Source organism: Alexandromys fortis, unplaced genomic scaffold, assembly GCF_014885135.2.
Source record: "Alexandromys fortis isolate MF-2015 unplaced genomic scaffold, M_Fortis_MF-2015_v1.1 scaffold_236, whole genome shotgun sequence".
Taxonomy (NCBI): domain Eukaryota; kingdom Metazoa; phylum Chordata; class Mammalia; order Rodentia; family Cricetidae; genus Alexandromys; species Alexandromys fortis.
The window spans coordinates 167321-192487 of NW_026068189.1; the positions used below are offsets into that span (position 1 = coordinate 167321).

General features: G+C 44.9%; 1 protein-coding gene across 1 annotated transcript in view; it reads right to left on the minus strand.

Annotated features, from left to right (window-relative positions):
* Positions 1 to 25167, minus strand: part of Clasp1 (cytoplasmic linker associated protein 1) — a 226896-nt gene that overhangs the window by 36948 nt on the left and 164781 nt on the right. Inside the window, 9 exon segments of the mRNA XM_050129375.1 lie at positions 905 to 1011; positions 1876 to 2019; positions 6324 to 6467; positions 6783 to 6861; positions 11586 to 11749; positions 14072 to 14135; positions 16019 to 16263; positions 17651 to 17674; positions 20071 to 20174. Of these exon segments, the coding sequence (XP_049985332.1) occupies positions 905 to 1011; positions 1876 to 2019; positions 6324 to 6467; positions 6783 to 6861; positions 11586 to 11749; positions 14072 to 14135; positions 16019 to 16263; positions 17651 to 17674; positions 20071 to 20174 (1075 nt within the window).

Sequence of the window (25167 nt, forward strand, 5' to 3'; positions counted from 1 at the left end):
AGGCTGGTCTCGAACTCACAGAGATCCGCCTGCCTCTGCCTCCCGAGTGCTGGGATTACAGGCGTGCGCCACCATCGCCCGGCTCGCATTGCGTTTTAAGACCTTGTGACAGCACCTTCAGGAAAAGTCTTCGAGATTCTCAGAGCCTAAAGATCTTGACTTCTCACAGGCAAAACTCAGCAACTGTGGCCCTTGCTGGGCTAGAAAATTTGGGGCCTCATAGAGGCACCACTCTGGGGCCAGGTAATGCCAACCCACGTGAGGGAGTCTAACAAAGCCTGAGATAGAACATGCTCTCCTTTGAAGTCATACCCCACTGTTGGGCATGGTGGTGGATGACTGTAATCTCAGCAACCTGGAGGCTGAGAAAAGATATATATGGAAAGTTCCCGGCCAACCAGGACCACCTAGTAGACCCTGTCTCAAAAACAAAAATAGAAACAAATAAGTAAGAGATTAGGCCCCTGACTCTGTAAGGATTAACAGGAATCTGCACATGCTGGACCTTGTGATGCTCAGGTCCCCAGGTACTGTCTATCAGAGCAGCATCTGCTTTAAAGAGGAGCGGCTTCCTGACTGGAAAACTACACCAGGCTTGGTGCAGACTCTAAAAAGTTTATCAATAACTCCATAAATACCATTAGGGTTTTCTGTCTCTTGGAGGACAGCTGACAGGTTTCCTCGGGAACTCATACGACCTCAGTCTTACAATCTATGAGGTACCAGGTTCAGTGTTCAGAGAACACGGAACACAGCTGTCCACTGCCGAAGACCACAGAGTCACAGGCAGAGGGAAGAGCGGAACTTCCCCCTGACTCCTGGCACTTTGCTCTCAAGCTTAAGTCTGAGCCAGGCTGCACAGAAAGCAGGGCATCTTCATTCTTCACTTGTGGAATGACCTTACCTTGGAGACAGTCCCCCATGGGAACAGTTGGTGGGTGAGGTCAGGGGGCTGGTCCTGCTGCTGGGGTGTCGGGAAGGCGTCCGGCCAATTGTATTGCTTGGGGATCCCTAGAGCAAAGGAGTGTAGGCATCATTGTCCGAAGGCTTTCTTAAAAATTCAAATCCAACTCCACTTGTTGTCTCTTAAGCCGTATGTAAACGGGTAGGACCCCCACCCTCACCTCCACAGATCATTAGTTGCATGGATGGATAATTGTTCTGTAGGAATCCTTGGAGCTTACTGACAACTGTCAGCTTACGGCAGCCAACACTGACTGCCAAAGTGACCAGATCCAGAACCACATAGAAGACAAATCACTAGACATGTGAGAAACTTTCAAGACTGGATTAACTGAGGAGAAAAGATCCACCCCGAGTGCCGGCAGTATCATCCCACAGGTTGGGTTGCCAGGCTGGACAAAAGCAGGACAGTGAGCTGAGCATCAGCAGCAGTCACCACTTTCTGCTCCTCAACTACAGACACAGCGTGACCAGCTGCCCCTCAGGCCTGCCGCTTTTGCCATCCTTGTTACGATGACTGCACCACCCTGGAAATGTGAGCCAAAACAAATCCTCCCTTCCTTCAGTTCCTCTCGTCAGAGCAACAAAAAAGGGGCTAATAGAGCTGGGCTAGAGTCATATACAGAATTAAGCATTTCTCTTATTACAGAGTTAAAATATCTGAGACAGATCCAATGAACGAACGAAATAGGAAGACAACTTGTAAACAATGCACTGACTCAACGACCTCACCCTAAAAAAAAGGCCACAGATGAGCACCAAGTCCATTCCCCTCCAGGGCGTATGCCAGCATCAGAAAGGACCCCAGCCTTCATAGGCTCACAGGCTATTAACCAAAGCTGTTGTCCATCAGCTTTGCAGCTGTGAGGGTCACTTGGCAGGTCATGACCAAACCACAACCAGGGCACTTACCACACCGGTGTTACTGGAGTTCTTGAGGTGGTTATGCAGGAGTTTGGTGGCACCATCCTGGAATGTTTTTGGCAAGGCACCAAGTAACATGGTAAATTCAGGAGTGTTCAATTCAAACAGAGAGATGAGCACAATCTGTGCTGCCTGGAAAGAGAAGCACAGCTCAGAAACGTCTGTCACCACGTCTCAACAGAGAGTTCCCTGACGTTCTTTCTCAAGAACTTCTGTTTAACTGAAATCTGGAGAAAATGGCAGCACAGAGAGCCCAGTTTTAATCTGGAACATTCCCTGCTTCTGTTTTAATGCCCTGGCCCAACACATTTCTTTGGTTGTCTAGTACTAGGAAGGAAGCCAGCAAAAAGAACAATAAAAACACACTAAATACTTAAGATTGCTCTTACTATAGGGAGAGCTGGACAGCTTAGCAATGCCCCGCAGTGCACCCTGGAAAGAGGGAGCTTCCAGGTAAACCACTGCTGGGTTTATCTTGGGACACTTCACCCACTGTACCTGACTAAGAAACTACACATTTTAAATACACATGAAATACACATGAATACAGTGTGGCACACGCCTTTAATCCCAGCTCTCAGAAGGCAGAGGCAGGGGGATCTCTGAGTTCAAGGCCAGCCTGGTCTACGAGTGAGTTCCAAAATAGGCTCCAATGCTGCATAGAGAAAAACCTTGTCTGAAAAAAAAAACAAACAAACAAACCAACAAAAACCCCAACAAAACAAAACAAAACAAAAAAACCCAACCCCCCAAATAAAGAGACTTTGGGGAAACCAATGGGATACTGATGGTAGACAAAAGCAGCCGCTATTACCTTTGGGGAAGGGTTTTATTAACTGAGGTAACAATGCAGGGACATTTACAATGATGGTGGCACATGGGAAAGCAATGAGCTAGAACAAGAGACAGGGGCTTCCCCAGAAGCAAAGTGCTCCTACGGAAGTGAGCCATGTGCAATTGAACTTAAAACCTAAAGACTCAGGAACCAATAAGGATGCTGACTTATAACTGCTAACGCGGACCTGGTGGCCACACCTTTAATCCCAAGACTCCAGGCAGAGGCAGATCTCTGAGTTCGGGGCAGCCTGGTCTACCATAGTGAGTTCCGGGCCAGTCAAGGGTAAAGTAAGAGACTTTGTATTAAAGTACAACAACCAAACAAAAACCCACAACTAAGTGGAATGATACTTCTGGTAAATGCCAATGGTCATTTCTTATTAATTTCTAAGAGTCAAGAGAAAGGAAAAGATATTATGCAAAACTGTTTCTAAAGATACAAGTTTGTTTAAGCTTTTGAGAAATGATTTCTATTTTATTCTAACTAACTATATGACAGTTTTTCAGAGACTATATTTTTATTTTTCAAATAAAAACTAAGTAGAATGATATTCTTTGTGGGACAAAAAAAATATTTTCCAACTTTCTAGAACCATTCATTTAGAAATATACCGGGCAGCATTTCCTCTCCTGATCTTGAAATCAGTCAGCCTTTCTATCCAGACCACAGTGGCCATTGTACTTACTGTAGCCACGAATGAGAAACATCATTACTGATTGCCCTACAGTAAAACATACTTTCCTGGATTTAAGCATCATCCAAAATTATCTGTTTCCCAACAAATGAAGGCACTGTTAAGGCGATTCGTATAACAAAACCAACTTCAAATAGTGTGCAAATTAACTTGTACTGTTGAAAACCTTCAATGAGGTATTAGGGAAAAACACACATGCAGAAAAAGGAGCAAAGCAGGCAGGAGACAGGGATTTCAGCAAGCAAATACAGCGTGGCACGGCAGCAAGCAGGCAGAGATGCGGGTTTCACGTGCGGGAACTGCACGGATCTACTGCTGCATCCCACTCTTGGTTCTGGAGTTGGCCTCAAGTCTGCTCTGAACCTGCCACATGCACTCAACAACGACTGTGAACTTCTCCTTTCCCTGCCCCCGTCTCCCAAGTGCCAGGATAGCAAGGGAACAGCTGTGCACTACCATGCCCAGACGTTGAGGAGCTGTGGATGGAACCACACAAGGCACAGGCCTTGTGCATGCTAAGCAAGCACTCTGAGACTTACTGGCTGCGCTACAGCCCCAGCCCTACTATCCCTGAACTGTCTATCTTCTTGTGAAATGCGCCACTTTCTTTAGGAGACCGTATTTCCTCCTGGGATGATGTCACATAACACCACCAATGAATGAGTTCTTCATGATGCCGATTAAAAAGCAGCATCTTTTAAGAACAACAGGCCTGCAGCCCTAGACAATGTGCAAATCCTTGGCTTTGTAACATGAATATATTTATCTGAGGAAAGAAAGTACACAATAATTTAAGTTCTAACCCATTAGCCTCTTTTTCCAAATAATCCCAATGCTAAATTTAATATATATCATATAAATTAAAACTATATGTACATGTACAGATTTAGTTGGTGAGTGTGCAAATGTATGTGCGTGTACTTACAGAGGCCAGAATAGGGTGTTAGATTACTATTATTGTATTCCTAGAATTACAAGTAGTTGTGATCCACCTAATGTAGGTGCTGGGATCTAAAGTGGGGTCCTCTGCAAGAAGAGTAAGTGCTCTTAACTGCTGAGTCATTTCTCCAGCCCCTTTTACTTTTAAGAACAAATTTATTTTTATTATTTATCTGTGTGTATACACATGTACACAAGTGTGCATATGTCTGTAGAAATCAGAAGAAGGCACTGGTATGGTGTGGGATGCTGTGTCTCCTGGAGCTGGAGTTACAGGTATTGTAAACCACCTGATGCTGTACTTGGAAACTGAACTCTGGTCCTCTGCAAGAGCGGCGAGTGCTCTCAGCTACCAAGCCACATCTCCGGGGCTCAAAAGTCAAACTTTGGCTTAAAGAGGCTTACAAAGTACAGTCTTCTTACAACCAGATCAAAACGGCAGAAATTAAAAATATAACTTAAGTATATGCTTTTAAAAAGATTTCAAATCTAAGTTTTATCATAAGGCTGTTATAGCTGTACACCTCACAGAGGAAGGAATTCTGCCAAGCTGGCAGACACAAATTAAACCTTGGCAAATGTTCAGTGTTGATGCTCGGTTGTAAAACTTCAGATGGGGAGAGAAGGACACAGAGTTTTCTCATTTACTGAGAACAGTAAACATGCTTTTACAAAACAACTCAAGACAAAGTATTGTGAAATCTTCAATTTTTGTGTGTGTGCGTGTATGTACATGTGTGTACGTGTGTGTGCGTGCGTGTGTTGTGTGCCATGTGAAGGCCAGAGGACTACCACCAGGTTTTGCAGGTGCTGTCTACCTTGCTTTTTGGACAGGGTCACTCAGTGAACTGGAGTTTACCAAGCAGGTTAGGTTGGCTGTCTAGGGAAGCTTCTTGTCTCACCTCCTCTGCATGGCAGCAAACACCATAATCCAGGGAACAATCTAACTGGGTCCTAGCTCAGATGAATATCTCTAAGACCTGGATATTTATGATTTTGTCTTTCTTTTCCCTTGCTATTCTATTAAATACGGCAGTGAGCTACACTCGGAAACCATTTCACTGGGAAGATGGTTAGACACAGGCACACACATCATTCCATTATTTTCAGTGGCCTCACAAGAGTGACTGGTATGGACAATGTAAAGGCAGACAGGAGGGTGAGCTTGGAATTAGTACATGGGCTCCATCTACCTGTTTACAACCTTCTTCCCAGTTTCCTTCTCCAGGCCCAGAGCAGGTAGGAACTGACCTAGTAGGGGCATCCTCCCCTGCTCGACTACGCTGACGCTGACGCTGGGACTGGCGAGTAGAAGAGGACAGGGCATATTAGAAAGTGGGAGGGGTCACTCAGGGCTCTTTGCTGGCTCAGAGACAGTGAAGCTTCCTCAAAGCTGGGGCCCGTGAGCCAGAAGTCAGGGACAGTGAGACACCAGAATTTTAGCCAGGGAGCCACAGCCACGTGGCGATACACAGATTAATGAAAATGGGTTAAATTAAGATATAAAAGTTAGCCAACAATAATCTAGAGCTAATGGGCCAAGCAGTGATTTAAATAATATGGTTTCTGTGTGATTATTTTGGGGCTTAGCAGCTGGGTGTCCCGGAAACAAACTATTGGCCTCATTATAACAAGCATGTACACACACATAATCTGAATTCTACCTGAATCCCATTCTACTTCCAAATCAAAGAGGGTATGCTCTAGGTCAGGAGTCTGCTGTGTCTTTTAAATGTTTCAGTTACATTCCCTCCCAGGCTCCTTTAAAGCCAGTGAGCCCAGATCACGGTCCCTCATCAGAGCACCTACCAGCAGACACAGAACCATCAGTGCTTTGTTACCGCCACGGTTGATCCATCAGACCAGGATGGGCAGAGGACAGAGAAGCAGAAACAGCACAGCTTTGGTGACGCAGGTGTATGGGGCAGAAGAGTCTGCAGTCTTGCTGCAGCTCTGTGAACATACCTTTCTCACGTCTGAACTCTTTGGTTCTGTAGTCCATGTTATGATTCTAGAAACAGCAAGCCTTGTTTCGCTGGAGTTTACAAAATCTGTGGGATCCATCTGCCTGGCCAGAGACTCGATGTATTTCAGGATTGCGACTTTGACCTGAGAGACCAAGGGTTATGAATGTTAAGAACATTCTATTGAAGGTATTCTAACAAGGCACTGATCCCCTAGTCACAGCATCAACTGTGTAAAGGCTGATGCACAATTGTTGGTGACGACACTGTTGGCAAGAACAGAATATGGCACAAGAGTTAGGCATCTGCCTACGCAAGGAACTAGTCATTTGGGACCAAGAGAAACGAGAGCATGTCAACAGAGAGCTGAACAGAGATGCTCCCAGTTATGCAGAATCTGACACATCACAAGGCACACAGGGAAAAGGGAACAAGAAAAGCAAGATAATCATCCACTGACCTTGAGGTTTGGAGTTTGAGTCTGATCCACAATAAATCTCATTAAAATGTTGAATTGTTGATCAAATGGAAAAGAATCCCTAGGACAAAAAAAATAGAAAAAAAAATCAAAACTAAAAACCAGCTCTTATTTTTAAAGAAATTGATTACATAAAAGAATATAAAACTATACAATATATCCTGATACACACACACACACACACACACACTCACAAAAGTACATTCACATTTTTATGGATGGTGCTTTTCATTTTATATAAGTACTAAACTATATTTACATATAGAAAATTCACGGAAAGGAATATAGGTCACTTTGAGTAGCTACTTTAAAACTGAAGACTAGGCAGAGAATGCAGGGAAGCAGGCAGCCTCCTGCTCCTCCCTGCTTTCTGAACACTGCTTCCTGGAAGACTGCAGGCCCCAGATCCCACTTTCCTTCTGCTCTAGGTTGCTTGCCCCCACTCTGAAGAGGCCAAGCAGATGTCTTTCTAGTCCTGTACATGCAGGCAATCTTCCTGCAGTCACCACAGAAGAATGTCCATGTAAAGCTCAGTGCTGGGAAGTTCTCTACACAGCTCTGGCTCTACAGACGCCTCTGGTTCAAGAAGCCCCTCCTCTTGCCTCATGCTTGTGGTAAGCCCACACCCAACAGTCACTGCACTGTCTGATCCAATCAAGAGACCCTGGGGGCTTCTGGCTAGGGAACATCAATCCTTTCATCCTTAGCTGTGGCAATCACTACTGCTGGTTTAAAATTGCCTGACGGAGCCACTAGGATGTGACATGACGTCATCCTCAACACAGGGAAGATGAGGCCCCTGAGTCCCTGGGGCTGGGTGATAAGACTGTTTTCTTTGGACTCTCCTAAGAGACTTCCTACAGAGGTGTGGGAAAGAGGCTGAGAATGCAGGCTTGAATCTCCATTGCAGGAAGAAATGTTATCAAGTATTCCTAGACTGAAGTGGAAACTGAAGAACCAATACAAGAAACCTATAAAGTTTTATAAAGGAGGGCACACTACAAACCAGTCATTACTATTAATAGTAATGACTAATTAAGAGTAAACTTAAACTAAGTGGAAGAGCACCTGCTTAACATGTGCAAAGTCTTGGGGTCCCCCTGCCCTGGAAAGTGATAAAACCGCCCCTAGAGCAACCTTATTTGCTCACCTATTTAAAGGCTGGAAGCTACAGGGGGCTACTTCTGGGACAAAGTGCACTTTAGTGGCGCTGTTTAAGTAGTCAACAAGCCACAGATGAGTCTTCCCTGCTTCTGCCGCCAGCAGATGGAGACAGGTGGGTAAGTTTAGGCAGGAAATGAGCCTGTTTCAGGCACAGCTAGAGTCAAGGGAGCCAGGGAAGATTAGAAAAGTGGAGCAAGTTGCTCCTGGTGAAGAATCACTGAAAAGATTCAGTGTCCTCCAGGATCTGCAGCTAGGCCATCTTTCCAGCAGCTTCTGCACCTATCTGACCTTTCCTACAACAGCTCTGCACCGCAGTTGAGTGAGTTGGGGGTGGAACGCATGTCTTAAACATGCACAAATTTACTCAAGTTTTCTGCTTTTGCTTGTGCATGTGTGTGCCTGTGAAGACGCTGAGTATCTGCCTTGATTACTCAGTTTACGGAGACTGGATCTTGAACAGAGAGCTCACCAATTCTGGCCAGTCTAGCTAAGGTTGCCCTGGAGATCTCCCACCTCTGCTCCCCAAGTTCTGGGATTACAGGCGACCACCATGCTGGCTTGGGTTGTACATGGATTCTGGCAATCTCTTCGGTCCTCATGCTTGTGGGGAAAGTGCTGAGCCATCTCCTCAGCCTAAAATTGGGACTCTTACAAGAAAGGGTGTCAAGGAAAAATAACTAATAAGAGCTCACAATTCTATTTTCCTCTCATTGTGTGTGTGTGAATGAGTGAAGTGGACAGAGGTAGAGAGGAGAGAGAAAAAAATTCACTAATTGTATCACCAAAATTTAGAACTGTAATCTTAATAGTCCCACCTTTCAAAAAATTGTAACGACTATTTTACTCATAAACTGACTCAAGCTGTGACACCCTGGACTAACTCGTGCTTTATTTGGTCTTTACAGTGTCATAAAACATCTTTAAATATATTACCAAAATCTATGTTTTTGATTTTTTATAAAGTCTAGGAACACTAGATCCACATTTTAGAAAGACCACAAGTGGAGGCAGCTGTCAGGCTGCCAGGGACCCTCCTTCCTACCTGCACAGCTGTCTGCATACCCAAGGCACCGGTGCACAGCACTGGTCTCCAATCTTGCTAAAATGAACCATGCAGTGGAAGAGGACCTTGGAAGCCTTATCACAGTGTATGCTACTCAAAAGAAAATGTGTGCAAAATCTGTGCAAATTACACAAGTCAGCAGGCTGAGACACCCCTTGGTAGCAGAGTGCAGAGTCACAAATGCCATACAGCAGCTGCAAGCACGGATGTGTTGCTGGAGTGGCATATACCAACTGAGCAAAACGGTGCAGGAGGGCAGGACACAACCCTACAGGGCAGTCTGAATCATAGTGGCAGACAAAAAAAAAAAAAAAAAAAAGCAAAGGCAGAAATCCTAGCACCAATACTAACTGTGACCTTAGGCAAGTCAGGGTAGCTTCTGTTTCTCATTGAGAAAATCCCCTTTCACCGCTGAGCTCCTTTGCTGTGAAAATCCCATGATACCTAGGGTCTATCCTATGTGAGATTTGGGTTCTATGAAAGTTACTGCCCTGACAATAATGTCAAGTGCCTGGGAGTCACTTGCTTGTTCTTTTCAAAGATCTGTGAGTCTTCCTTTTGTCTATAGCAAATCAGTCAGCTCACTGCCGTTATCTTCTGAGATCATCCACTTCTAGCCCAGGCATGCCAAGGCCCTCAACTGCACAGCGGACACCAGGCTTCTGAAGAGCAGCACAGCCCATAACGTTCCTGAGCCTCTGTAACAGCCAGAAGGGCTACGTTTTCAAACTCTAAACTGAGAAGTGTGGGTGTGTGCATTATTTATTTCTTACTGTTACTAGTTTATTTCTGGGGACACACACACAGTGCATGTGGAGGCCAAAAGTCAACATCAGGTGCTGCCCTCAGCCACTCCTCATCTTTTTTTTTTATTAATTTATTTATTTATTAAAGATTTCTGTCTCTTCCCCACCGCCGCCTCCCCTTTCCCTCCCCCTCCCCCAATCAAACCCCCCTCCCTCGTCAGCCCAAAAAGCAATCAGGGTTCTCTGCCCGGTGAGAAGTCCAAGGACCACCCACCTCCATCCAGGTCTAGTAAGGTGAGCATCCACGAAACTGCCTAGGCTCCCACGAAACCAATAGGTCCAGTAGAATCAAAAACCCGTTGCCATTGTTCTTGAGGTCTCAGTAGTCCTCCTTGTCCGCTATGTTCAGCGAGACCAGTTTTGACTCAGGCTTTTTCAGACCCAGGCCAGCTGGCCTTGGTGAGTTCCTAATAGAACATCCCCATTGTCTCAGTGTATGGGTGCACCCCTCGAGGTCCTGAGTTCCTTGCTTGTGCTCTCTCTCCTTCTGCTCCTGATTTGGACCTTGAGATTTCAGTCCGGTGCTCCAATGTGGGTCTCTGTCTCTGTCTCCTTTCATCGCCTGATGAAGGTTAATATTCAGGAGGAAGCCTATATGATTTTCTTTGGGTTCGCCTTCTTATTTAGCTTCTCTAAGAACCCGAATTATAGGTTCAATGTCCTTTATTTATGGCTAGAAACCAAATATGAGTGAGAACATCCCATGTTCCTCTTTTTGGGTCTGGCTTACCTCACTCAGGATGGTGTTTTCTATTTCCATCCATTTGCCTGCAAACTTCAAGAAGTCCTTGTTTTTTACTGCTGAGTAGTACACTAATATGTATATATTTCATACTTTCTTCATCCATTCTTCAATTGAAGGGCATCTAGGTTGTTTCCAGGTTCTGGCTATTACAAACAATGCTGCTATAAACATAGTAGAGCATATACTTTTGTTGTGTGATAAGGCCTCTCTTGGGTATATTCCCAGGAGTGGTATTGCTGGGTACATGGGTAGGTTGATCCCAAATTTCCTGAGAAACCTCCACACTGCTTTCCAGAGTAGTTGCACAAGTTTGCATTCCCACCAGCAATGGATGAGTGTACCCCTTTCTTCACAACCTCTCCAGCAAAGGCTATCATTGGTGTTTTTGATTTTCGCCATTCTGACAGGTGTAAGATGGTATCTTAAAGTTGTCTTGATTTGCATTTCCCTGATCGCTAAGGAAGTTGAGCATGACCTTAGGTGTCTTTTGGCCATTTGAACTTCTTCTGTTGAGAGATCTCATCTTTTTTTTTTTTTGAGACAGGATCTCTCACTGAATCTGGAGCACCCTCCTTTCCATGCCCCCACCCCCTACTCCCATGCCAGGATTTTAGATTACAGGTGCAAACAGGGTTCTGGAACCTAATGCTCATACAAGACTTTGGCACCAACTGAGCCACCTTTCTAGCTCCAGAACTGCCAATTTAGAGGCAGTTATGGTCCAACAAGATTTCTACATTACATATTGATATTAAATTCCTGAGGCAAATTATTAATAAACAAAGTATTAAAAATAAAGAACTTCAGAAACGTATAAACGAATATCCTAAATAATCTCTCTAAATATTTTAGAAAAGCTGCCTATATTCTGCAGGCATTCATAAAGTATTGCCTACTCAGAGATGACACGGTCCTCTCCCTCCTAGACTGGTGAGACATGTCAGCCCAGAGCACGGGAGATGAGCAAGGACTCCTCCAGCACCACAGCCAAGACCCTGAGTGCCCACCTGGTGACATCCAGTGCCTTCTGAACTTTCGCTTGCACAGATCCAAGTAAGTCTGCTCCCATTTTCTTCAGTAATTGTGTGAGAAGGACGAAAAGCCAGTCTTGCAAGTCATCCTTATGAATGATTATAAAATCCACAAGGGTCTCCAGAAACATACTGAAAACCTGCACAAAGAGAAACCAAGCCCATCACAGCCTGCATTCAGGGTCCCTCCATAGCCCGAGAACATGGCAAGTGCCCGCCCGAGCTGGCCTAGCCCAGTCTTGTCACTTGGGTTAACAATGCTGGCTGCTCTCATAGCCAGAGATAGTGCACATCAGAACACAGGGGTGGGGGTGGGGGTGGGGGTGGAGGATGGGAGTGGTTGACACTTACTCTCTGTTGTGAATTCCACCGCACACCAGGGCATGCAACAAAACAAATTCCATGTTAGTGCACAGCAAAGGAATACCAGTTTCATGCAGTTTCTTTTAAGAATTCTGAAAAAGCTACAAACTGATAAAACAGTCTCTTCACCTCAATATAAACCTGTAACTGTCAGTGCAAAGAGAAGTAAGTTTAATCTTGGAGGGTTTTCTGAGAGAGAAAGACAGAGAGACGGGGTGGTGGTGTTTTGTTCTGATCTGATACTAGTCTGGTTCATTCCCTTGCGTTCAACACATATTATTATAGGACATAAAGGGGCAGAAGTCTACTCAGGTTTCTGTAACCACTGACTTTTGTCAAGTAATTCCAGATGTTATGAAGGGTTATCAGGGGAGCTACTAAAAGTCCCTGTTAATTCTCATGCCACTATGTAGTTCCTCTGCTACCGAGGTAAAGCAGCGCGCAGTAGCGTATCTCTAAGCCTGTCTCAGGGAAGGAAGTGGCACGGGACTCCCCAGGTGTGGTGCTGTGCTGGGACACCCACCCCACTATTTACCACCAGGGGTCTCCAGTGACAGCTCAGGAAAAAAGTCAGTGAGCTCTGAGAGGTGGGATTCCTAGCTTGGCTCAGGCAGCTAAGAAACATGAACTAAACTGAGACCTCCAACTCACTGGACAAGAGCCTTCTGATGGAAACAAATTTCCTTCTTTATCCTCACATTCTGCTTCTGAATCAGCAATCTAGAGGTAACGGGTAACAGAAAGTGCATCATTGTGAAACCATCTAACATAGCATCCCTTATGGTATAACTTACCAGCTATAGCATGCTTACGCTTTAAATCCTATTGCTCTAATACCTCCATAGAGAACAATCTTGATGATCAGATCTTTGCTTATCTAGGTGGCCATTAAACTCAGTCTTTTGGGAATTTAAAAATGAATGCTTTGAAACGTGCTTTCTGGAAGGCCTGCACAATGATTTAGTGAGGGCTGCCACAGGAACAAGCAGGAGGAGAGGGGCCCTGTGCTTGGTCCCAGTGCTTGTGTGAGTGCCTCCAAGGCAAGGGCCTGGATTTTCCATATCCCTAGCTCATGGCAGGAATTCAGGAAATGTGGAATGACTGGGTAGATGGGTAAATGGGTGGGCAGTGAGTAGGTACATGGATGAAGAGATGAAAAGGTGGGTGGGTAGACGGATGGTAGGGGATGCATGGTGGATAGAAGGGTGAATGCATGAGCTGATGGGCGGGTGAACAGGTGGGTGGGTGGATATTTACTACTTCAAGGACAATTCCTATGAGGAAGCAAGGATAGGAAAGAAGAAAGAGAGCAAGTTGCTGGACTCTCTGACCACCACAGGTTTTTTTTTCTCCCAGCATCAAAACTTTAGTGCCAGCATGTCCACAATGAATTTAGTTCCTATTCATTCCTATACTCTAGCGCCTATCTCGTGTTTACCCGTTGGCCCCCTCGTTACCATCTCTTCATGACATCAACAGCCCTTACTAGCATCTTCCTAAACAACAGCATTTACTTAAAATACTGTTAATCAAGGTGCTTTTGTAAAGAGGTCCCTTTCAGCACTACTTCTGGAAAGGACTTTGTTCCACCCTTTGTATGGTTTCTCCTCAACAGTCCTTCCCAAAGGCAGGGTACCACCTAGGAGAACTCTATCCAGCAAGCTCTCGGGAACAGCCAGATTTCATCAGGGAAATAACTGAACTTGGCTTTCCAATAAAGGCAATAAATAAATACTTCCATTTTTCTATCTTATTCTATGAATACAAATTCTATGTGAGATACCAAAGTAATCATATACATCTTCCCACTACTGTAACATTGCTAAAATGTACTAGATTATATCCTAGAACCTAGCATCCTATTTGGCTAAAAGGAGACAGACAAAGATGCTTGCTGACTAGATAAAAGATTCCGTCTGATTACTTTCAGGACACTCCTTATTTGGGGCACACCTAATTGGAAGTTGACAGCCACCTAAGTCCCCAAGAACTGCACTTAGGAAGATGTTAATGAAGATACTGGGGAGCTGTCTCTCAATCCGGGGTGTATTACACAGTTCGCACAGGCATGCAGACGGACTTTACATAGGCCTGGTTACCTTGCTGTGAGGGTCAGCAAACATTCAGGTGAAAATCTCACACAATCTCTTCAATTCTACTCGACTAGAGGAAAAAATGGAAACAAATGAGTTTAAGATGTAGTATCACCAGTGTAACTAGTTATGGCTTTAGAAACCCTTTAACTAATCTTTAGTTATATAACAACAAAGCCCATATCAAACGAATCATCTCATTCATGATGAAATTTAAGCTACAATCTTCAATTCATTTTAAGATGAGGAAACAGATTTAATTGCCTCCTAGAAGGGGACAGATGCAAGGCAAGTCCCCTTACTTCAGCCAACGTCTGTTTTCCACCTGCCAAGCTGTGTGTGTATGTGTGTATGTGTGTGTGTGTGTGTGTGAAGGTCACAGGAAAACCTGTGGTAGTGAGTTCTCTCCTCCTGCCACATGGGCCTAAGGACTGAACTCAGGTTGTCGGGCCACCATCTTCCTGAGACTCATTCTTAGCACCTTTTGCCCCGTCTTCAGCTGGGAACTCTGCCATGGGACTGAGAAGAGTAAAAGACACAGTTAACACTGAGACCAAGAAAAGCCTCAGTGCACACCTGCGTCTAAGTCCCCTTTTCACATCAAGGTTGGGAAGAAGAGTTCTTCCTTCCTGTCCCCCTGGGACAATCCACCTTCTTCATGTGTCTGAGACACAGATGCCTCAATGATCCTTCAGTAACCTAGACACGATAGTGCTAGCAGGTTTGCACGGACAATTCAGGTGTAGCTGGTAAGCACTAGGAATCCAGAAAGTGGACTAGTCAACAAGACCAGAGCTTCAGATCAACCCTGACAAAGCACACTCACAAGGGTGTCTGTGCTTCAGAAGGATGCGGCAGAACCTCTATCAGCTTCATGGACAGAATGGGTTAACGGGAGCAAGGGTGAATGTGGTGTGCAGAGGCAGACTGGACCCCAAACAGCTCAGGAACCACACGGGGCCCAGAAAGGTTTTCCACCCAGAGCTGCAAACCTATTCAGGGTCACAATTTTTTCTTTAAAAAAAAACAAAAAACTGCCTTCTCTGTAGCAATGCTCAAAGGCTGTCACCATGTATTTCACGGTGTCCACGCATCACGCACATCTATTTAAGATTGGTCTTTAAACCAAGAACAAATTAACAGGCTAGATTAGTGAACAAAATTTATCTTCCTCTCCCCATCCCCTCATCCTTTTTTTCTTATTTTGGGGAGGGGTGGAGACAGGATCTCACCCTGCAGTTCAGACGGACCCAAAAATACCAGGGATCCCCCTGCTTCCGATTTGCAAGTGCTGAGATTACAGGAGCAGACTAGCCACACTGAGCGGTCTTTCTATTATTTTGTGAATAATATTATTTTCATTATTTTGTGAATAAAATAATGGCATGCCGATGGCAGCTTAGATATGATGAAACGTTATATAAATGCATATTCCTTCAGTATGTGTAATACTTGGTTATCTAAAAACTGCATGAGATATCAAAGGACAGCACGAGAGAAGCTGTAAAGCTGCACTGCGGCTGCTGCGGCTGCTGCTGCTGCTGCTGCTGCTGCTGCTGCTGCTGCTGCTGCTGGGGAGTGTCTATTTCGTCCCAGGCTCGCTGGGCACACGTCTAGGCTGTGCACACGAGTGGTGTGAGCTTACACACTGCGCTTTACCCTGAGCCTGGAGTGGACTCAGCATTACCAATGCGAAGCTGCTTTCTGTGCCGACTCCTCAGGAACATCACCTAGTGGACAGACATACACCTAACAGGAACCAAATGTCTTAGCTGCCTCCTAACAGATGGCAGAGAATTTTCTAGATGTTTCCAAGCACGTGTGTGGCAGGCACTATGTCTTCCAATCGTTAGCAAGAACTTTGCAAGGACTCTGTAATTGCAGACTCCCTCAAAGCCCCTGACGAGACTAATGGGACAGGATGTAGATCAAGGCAGAGTGTCTTTTCCTCACCTCAGTGTTCTTTGGCTCTTCAGTAAGTTCTGCAGGCCCAGGAGCCCCTCTTTCCTTTCGGACCAGTTGGAACTAGCACAGTGGTTGAGAACTTCGGCTACGTCCTCAGTCTGCCGCAGATAATGAGGAATGCCACCATTCCTGGAGCCGTACGAGCGCTCAGAGCACACGCTGGAGGCGTCGCTGTTGGCGTCATCGTCAGAGTACATTCCATAGGGCTCATACCTCCTCCTCACAGGCTTCTTCTGAAATGTCCCATGGGGACAGGGTAAGGAAGAAGTGGGAAGGGGAATGTTCATGAGTCATTTAATGACAACTACAACAGTGAGAATGACATGTAGAAACACACACACTCCTATGCCTGCAGATGAGGGAAGTGTCAAGGTGGCAGTATCTTGGTGTGGGAGAATCTGCTGTTTTGTAGAAAGTGTGGATATGTGTATTGGTGGCAAGGGAGATTTTTTAGCAAGATGGTCTTGGGTTCCAATCCAGGTATCACTGCTGAGCAAACTGTCATTTTCTGCCTCAGGGATTCCTTTCGAGGGAGGCAACAATCCCACTCTCCAGACTACGCGGGGGGGGGGGGGGGGGAGTGCAGTGGAACTCTGAAGGATGAGGAACGGACACACTGCAGACGTGTGCACATGCTCACCTCTTCAGAGCCCAGAGCATTGACCTTAAGTGCGGGCTATGGATGCCCTTGGCTTCAACAATCATGCTTGCTTTTAAGAAGTATGCAGTTGACATGTCTGTGGTGGAAGTAGTCTATGCAGAAGGGTCCCATACTGCGTGAGCCACTTTAGCCAACAACATTGGTTAGTTTTATAATGCAAATAGGCTTTTTCTTTTTTTTTTCTTTGCCTGCATGTATGCCTGTGTGCCAGAAGAGGGCACCAAATCCCATTACAGATGGCTGTGAGCCACCAAGTGCTTGCTGGGAATTGAACTCAGGATATTTGGAAGAGGTCTTAAACTCTGAGCCATGTTTCCAGCACAATAGGTTTCTTTTTAAAGTAGAGTACAGCAGGCTATTCCTTCTTCTCTCACACCCTGAATATAAGACAGTGTGTTAAATCCATACACAGGACAACAGTATGGTAAGGTTGGCACATACAATGTTTCCTAAGTGCAGTCACTGACTCTAGCCACACAGATAGTTTTAATCTTCAAATAATGTTAATTACTTTGAAAATCAGCTTACTCAAGACTGTACTGCCTCCTGTCCCAACAAAATTATTCATAGCGTCCTCTTTTTACCTTTGAAAACAGCTTTGATTTAGATAACAAAACATATGATTTACACTTACATAAGCCAGATGCCTAAAATAAGAAAAAAGGTGGTTGACAGATCTATTCATGAAATTATGATAAAATAGACAGAAACTGAGTTAATGAGACACAGAAAGGAGAGGGAGTAGAGAGTGACATTAAAACAAAAACAAAAAAGTACCAGAAGCATGTGAAAGGGGACGGACTCTATCACAGACAGCAAATCAGAATGCTTACCAGAGACACGTGAGACCAGAATTTCTAACTACAGCTACTACATTTTGTGCCGCTTTCAACTAAATTCTAAAGAAATATACTTGCAACAGAAAAACAAGGTTGTAAACAAAGTGAAAGCACGGGTACCTTGCTCCTGGCGTCTCCTAACAGCTGTAGGCAGGGAAGTTTTGGAGGACGGGGAAAAAGCATAGAGAATTATGTCAGAAGCACAGGTGGGGATTGTTCTGGCAACAAAAGTGTACAGCAAACATCTCTTAGCAAACCAAAAACACAGGTCAGCAAGCGGTTTGTCTGGGGAGATTGTAGCAGACCCTCTCCGGATGGCATTTCCTCATCCTGCCCTCTCCCCAGGCTCCTGACTTAGGGCAGATTTCTCGACCAGATGTCCCACACCCAGAGGTACCTCTCTAAGTCACTGTCCATCCATTATTTGTTCCTACCCCGGGGCGTCCATTCTGTAGGCAAGGATTCCCTACCATTCCGGCACTTTCCCCTTCAGAAGCAGGTCACTCAGAGAGGCCAGACAGAGTGGACAAAGGAGCAAGGGCAGCATGGACAGACAGACTGGGACTGGGGCTCAGAGGAAGGCTCAAGTAAAAGCAAAGGGCTGGAGTCTCTAGCTCCACTTTGCCTCCTAGAAATTTGTACACAGTCCCTTATGTGGGATTTAAACAACTAAGAAAATCATCTGCCTGAACTGCAAATCCGTCTTAGCCAAGGCTGCAGCTCCATTGTTTCCCAGTTCCCTGACCACTACTTTCTCGGGTCTCTGACTGTATAAAAGGCAGATTCAGAATGCTTTGACTTGGAAAAAGAAAGACTCAGTGGATCCTGTTCCAGCTCTTGACTCTTAGGCTAAAACCATGGTTTGAGCAATACTGGGCACTCCAATACCTGCCAGAAAAGGTTCCTTCTGTGCTTAGGCTGATGAATAGAGTTGGTCAGGCTGGCTGCCTACCAGGAAAGCCTTCTGAGGTGGCCAACAGCTTGCTCAGAGAAACACATTAAAGAAAACATCTGACTGAGCAAGAACAAACAAGGCAGAGGGATGGAAGTGGGATTCACAGTAGCACCAGCCAGAAAGCCATGGTCAGGTGGCACAGGCCATATTCAAAACCTCAGACTGGAAAGTAAGACTTCCCAGTAAGAACGAGTTATATGTGTGCTCCTCTCCTAAAAGGAGAATAAATCTTAGCGCAGCAGCAGAGGGCGGGGCGCCTGTGAGACCATTCTGAAGAGCACCTATTTCAAATGCTGACCACGTGAAGCGGGTGTGGGAGGCTGCTCCTACCAGCTGGGAGGCAAGTTCACCAAAGCTGATCCTACAGAATGTCTGCTGTACCACAGACTAAAGGAACCATGAGCATTCCCCCCATCCCAGTACTAAAATGTAGTAAGTGAAAATTCCTCCACTAGGACTTTAGATACTTAGAGACCAAACCTTAACTTTTCAGAAAATTTTCATGTATGTCCATGTGTGCATGTGTGTGCGCATGTACAAGAGAGAGAGAGAGACAGAGAAAGAGAAACGGAGATGGGGGGGGGAGTGTTAACCTGAGGTACCATTCCTCAAGATGCCGTTTACCTTGCTTTTGAGACAGGATCTCACTTATAGCTGAGCTCATGGACTCGGCTTGGCTGGCGGGCCAGCAAGCCCAAAATATCAGCCTGTCTCCATTTCTCTGGGGCAGCAATGATAAGGCCCGCCACCACACACGGCTTTATCTATGGATTCTGGGGATTAAATTCATGTCCATGTGCTTGCATGACAAGTAATCTATTTACTTTATTGATCCATTTTCAGGGGTGGGGGAAATCCCCTAGCTCAGAATCACACAACAGCATAAACGTAACTTTCAGGTCTCAAACTCTACTGTCCGTTGTTATAATGATGCGTGTAGACTGTGCTGTCGAAGCCCCTACAGCCAACAGAGGCAACAGGATGGAAAACAGGAAATGCTGTGGGAAAAGAAGCTATGGAATACAGAAAACAAAAGAGAGAGCTTGATGACATGTGCGAAGCCCAATGTCATCAAAATTTCCTGAGTGCCAAGAAGCATGCATGGGTGAGGTTCTTGATACTGCTCGCTCCTGGAAGGCTGATTTCACTGTGTGCTGTAAGAGTGTGAGAGAAAAAAATAGCTAACTTTACCTAACCTTTTCCCTTCTCTCCTGTGTATATATGTGTGGTGTGTGAGCATGTCAGTGTGTGTGTATGTGTGTGTGTGTGTGTGTGTGTGTACACGCACGCATATATGCACGCTGGACTGAGAGATTTCAAGGGTCTTCCTTGATCTCTGTCTCTCACTCAAACGTGTAGATTGCCAACGTATAACCTAGCAGGCCAGCCCTGAGCCTGGTAATCCATGTGGGTCTGGTCCTCACCTTTGCTGTGCTTTGACGGGTGAGCCACCACCCCAGCCCTATTCACACACCTTTTGAAGAGTGTAAAAGATGACTTAGTCACCTGATTTGAGGGCAATTTTGTGTTAAGACAGAAAACTATGTTTGACCAACTGTGACTCCATCCTTTCTGTGCCTCTTACCAGCGCATCAGCCACGGCAGCTTCTAGGTCTGTGCTGGTGCTCAATACTCGCATGGCATTCACGGAACCAGGGATTCTTCCTGACTGGCCCAGCCCAAACCGATCTATGTGAAAACAAAAGCAGGACATGTGTCAGCCACGCGTAGCTTCGCAGTTCTCGGCAAGGGTTCCTGCCTCCTCCCACGAAAGAGAGCGAGCGACAGGAAAACTCCCAGCCGCTGCGACCTGCACGGGGCGGGTGGGCGCTGCGACCTGCACTGGGTGTGCCTGCCAGTGGTAGGCTAAGGTGCTCGCATCTAACACAGAGGAGCCACAGGCAAATGCTTTCCCCTCTTTTTTTTTTTTTTTTATTTTTCAAATGGAGCCTGTTTTGGACATTTTGTTACTAAAAAGGCTTAAGCAGAAGATAGGGATCGTACAGCAGGGAGCAGGGCTCTGGGTTGAATCTTATATTCTACTCAGCTTTCCTTCTAGAGGTAAGTACCCTTGTAGTTTGTTTAGCTCAAGTACACTTCATGGTTTGGAAAATAAGATGTAAGGCAAAGTGATGGAAAAAGTTAAAACTTGAAATAAATTATTGATCTTGGTACAAATTTTCCCTAGTGTCGTTATTTAAAGATCAACTTACTAAAATTTAATAATCACCATAAAAATCTAATGCCTTCTTTTCAAGAACATCAGTCATTTAGAGATCATCAGTTTAACTTTCACATGAGTCCCTTGAAGGATTTCTGAATGATGAACTAATAGATAAGGCAGAAGAATTCTGTTATTTTATTACATTATTTATTTCTATTATATTTATTATATTTTATTTTATTATTTATGGTATATTTTACTATTTATTATATTATTTATATTATTATATATAAATAAAGCAGAAAAACTTAAGATAAATGTTAGAAATTTAAATAATTATTCTAAAGTTCTTTTTAAAAGTTATATTTATCTATTTATTTGTGTGTGTGAGTGAGTGAGTGAGTGAGTGAGTGAGTGAGTGAGTGAGTGAGTGTGTATGCCACACATGTGCTAAGAGGACAGAAAAGAGTGCCAGATGCCTTGAAGCTGGAATAAAGGCACTGGGGAGCTGCAGAACATGGGTACTGGGTGCTGGGTGCTCTTATCCACCGAGCCGCCTCTCTGCCATCCCAGAGCTGCTCCTCAGGACCCACTGAGTCAGCCTAGCAGCTTTCCTGAGAAAGTGCTAGAGCCCGACACTGCGACAGGGGGATGCCCGTGGAAGTTATACATTCCAACACGGCTCACTCTCCACGGATGAGAGGTCTAGTCATCAAAATTCTAATACGTGGAAACTTTTAGAAGAAAATGTGTTAAGATAAAAAATATGTTTTCCCAGAGTTATACAGAAAACACTATTTGGACAAGGAAAAAACAAATCTGTGCCTTAGTCACACTTTTAGCAATACAGCATTTAGAATAAGATATAATATTTATTTCTACAGGAATTGATCTTTCTTTTGAAATTGGATTTTAATTTATTCACTATTATGTGGGGAGGTGCTATGGCACTCATATGGAAGTCAGAGGACAACTTGCAGGAGCTAGTTCTCCTTTTCCATTGTGTAAGTCCCAGATATCCCATTCAGGCTGGCAAGCCTTTACTTGCTGAACCACCTTGCTGGGCCCAAGGAATTGGCTTTCTTTTGAAATGATATATTTAAGCATTTGGACAGGGAATAAGACATTGTCTACAAAATTAGTGAAGTTTAGTTAGCTTTTGTTAAAAAGATCACTTTCAAAATATTTTACCCTTCTACTACCACAGGCAGGGAAAATAATTTACACACTGCTAGTCAAAAGACTCATACACAGTCACAAATTTTTTAATAGAAAAACAGAAACCATATGTCATACTATCCCCTTTTTTAATGCACTTGCTGATGATTGCAAACATCATCTTCTCATCAGATTTCGGGGATGAGTCGCTGGGCTCCGTGAACCACGAAGACCACGGACAGTCATCCGTATGCTCATTTGTTAGAATGTGAACAGGAACAGAATTGAGAGGTCTGGGCATGCTGTTTTGTAAGTAATTTTGGTTCAAGTCTTTTTTTTCCATTAAAAAAGGGTAGATAGCAGGGGATTTATGAGGAACAAATGAGTAATTCAGTTAAAGCCATTTAAAAGTTACCCAGCATAAACATAAAGTCTTAAAAACAAACAAAAAATAAAAAACAAAACAAACAAACAAAAAAAAAAACACAAGTAGATTTCATGCCAGCAACTCTTATTCCAGGGATAATACTGGATCTTTTCAGACAGAAAATTAAAACTTTCTAAGAATAAAGCAAGGACTCAGTGCTTCCCAGATGCTTACAGCTTTGCCACACACAGCAACTGTCGGCCATCTGATAAAGTGGACACTGTGACTTGTGGATCTGAAGGGGACATGCTTGTCTAGATCACCAGGCAAAACCCTGCAGTCCATTCTCACTGTTCCAACATTATGATAAAGCGGTTTTCCAAGGGATGGATACAGAGGCCTGGGCCCTCAGCCTGGCCATAGCTCTTAAGGAGATGGTGAAAACATGCAGCTGGCTCCGTTCGGAAGAACGGAAGGGCACAATATTCGCTGGATAAATGGGTGAGCATCGGCACCATCATCAGTGTGTGAATTAGTAGAGCATGCGGACTCCACTGAGAAACGAGCCATTAGGGGTGTTAGTGTGGGAAAATGACCCAGTTAATTTATGGTGGCATATGGATGCATCTTTAGACACTCACTCTCTACTCCTGTGGCCAGTGGGTTTTGTTAAGTGAAGCTGAGACAGGTTTGGAGTTCACGGGCAATGAGACTAACCTCTTGCACCTTCAGGGCCTGGATCCTGACCTTGCTTTCCCAAAGCTTTCAGGGTATTATATTTTCCTATGTGTGAATGACGTATGCTGTGATCTAGGTGTGTGGAACTGGTAGCTGACGCTAACACCGTAGCACCTGACAGAACACTGGAGTAAGGACTGTGGAGACAAAAGACTGCCGGGAGGTAGCAATCCCCCTCCCCACGGGGAAGCCGGCCTAGTGACACCACTTAGGGCTGGTCTTTTCCTGGGAAGGGGGTGTGAGGAAGGAAGGAGTACTTCCTTGATTTTTGTTTCAATGTAAATATGAATGCTAGAGAAACAATGCCAAACAGGCGACCGAGCATCAAGCCTATGAACAGAATCATAAACATTCAACAACTCAAAAAAAGAAAACACAGGAGGGCGAACATGAGGTACACACATGCCAAGTGCTAGCCAACACGATGACAACAGAGGCTGACATGGGGGTGGGAGGACGGATGGAGAAGCTGATCATGCAGTTAGCACTTGTTCACCTGACTGCCCAACAGATTCAGCAGTGGAGAGAGCACTAGTGGACCTGGAATGACGTCGAGAGGCTGCAGGTAAAAGGAACGGCAACACCCACAGGGTTAACACACATGTACCAGAGGAAATGCGGGGCTGCTACCACACGGCCGCACTTCTCATGAAGAAATGGTGCTGGATATGAATGGACAGCAGGACTGGCCCCACCCTGCATGGTGGTCGCTGGCCTCACACAGCTCTTACACACACAGGCATGACAGAGGCACTCGTCACAGTGCTTCGTACTAAGGACGCACTGACGAACTCAGACTTCAGGTTTAGATTCACACCACAAAGCTTCCACCAGCCATGATGGAAATAAGCCACATGAAGAGCATCAGGCGCCAGCGCCATCTGAGCCCAGGGCGGACAGCGACGGATGGATCACTAACTCAAGCTCACGAGATGTCACTGGCATGTGATGCATATGCCACCATGCACCAAAAACAAAAGCGAGAGGTTCGTAATGTTATCTCAACAGGAATTCATGGACCACGGGGGCGCAACACCTGCATCTGACCAGTGGAAAGGCTCGGTGTTTTCTGCAGAGCTACCCTAGTTATCAATGTACCTGTCTGACTGCTGGGCATCCACCGGCAGTGAGTGTAGAGGCTCTTGGAGACGCAGAGCAGGAGTCTGAGCACCATTTCAGAAACACAAATGGCAGGCCTGCCTGGCTTGGCCACAGCTGGCTGTGGCCCTTGGTAACATACTAACCGTCGGTTTCTCTCGGGTTCTTCGTCTCTAACGTGGTGTCAGTCACAGTACCTACCTCTTGCTGGCATGGAGCATGTTAAAGGGGACCACACACCACTGCCAGCACACAGCAGTGCCGGCGACAGCATCAGCTCTAGAGGGAGCAGTGACTGTCAGGGAAACTCACATGTAGTATTTGTAACATGTGTATGAATTCATCAACCTGAGGAAATGGACCGTAAGTTCCTTCCTTGTAAAGAGTAACTTAGAGAAGTAAATATGGAATAAGAAACTGGTCTGATGTGCAGATGTCACAGGCCCAGATAATATTCAGCTACTCATTTAGTGAAAACAACAGACAATGCCTGCTGCCTTTCACTGCTCTGGAAAAGCCAAGGTGTTATATCACAGAATGCTCACACGTTTAACAAATCACTGAGAGGTGAAATCCTTTACCTCCTCCATTGTTCGGCACACATTACAACTCACACATTTATTGACAAAGCGTCAAAACCTCTAACCTCCAGTGTAAGTTTATTTCTGAGCGCATGCCACTTTATAAAATATACACCCTGTGGTAGATTGATATAAAAAGAACACATTACCTGGTCAAGCAATGCAAATTTTAGAGGCTTGAAACAAGAGAAGGGAAAATCCTCTTTTTGGAAGATCAACACACAAAGCATTGAGATGATGTGTCTAAAACAAGACTTACCACTTTCCTAGGTAAGGAAGCTGCAGGGTACCGGTTCCTTGAGACCAGAGAGAACTGCACAGTTCTTAGCTATCACATTAGAGCTCTATCTTGATGCTTACATTGAAAATGGATTTAAGCAATACTTGATCTGACTGTAGGTTTCTTAAAATGTATTTCTTTGGTTTGGACACGATACTCTACAGAATGTCTGCTCTGTAACGACTCTCTGTTGAATTCTCAAGTGAACAGCCAGCAATAGAATCCACAGAGGACTCACTTCTATCAAAGCCTGACTTGATTGGCAGCAGAGTTCTAGAATCTGTAATTTCACTTAG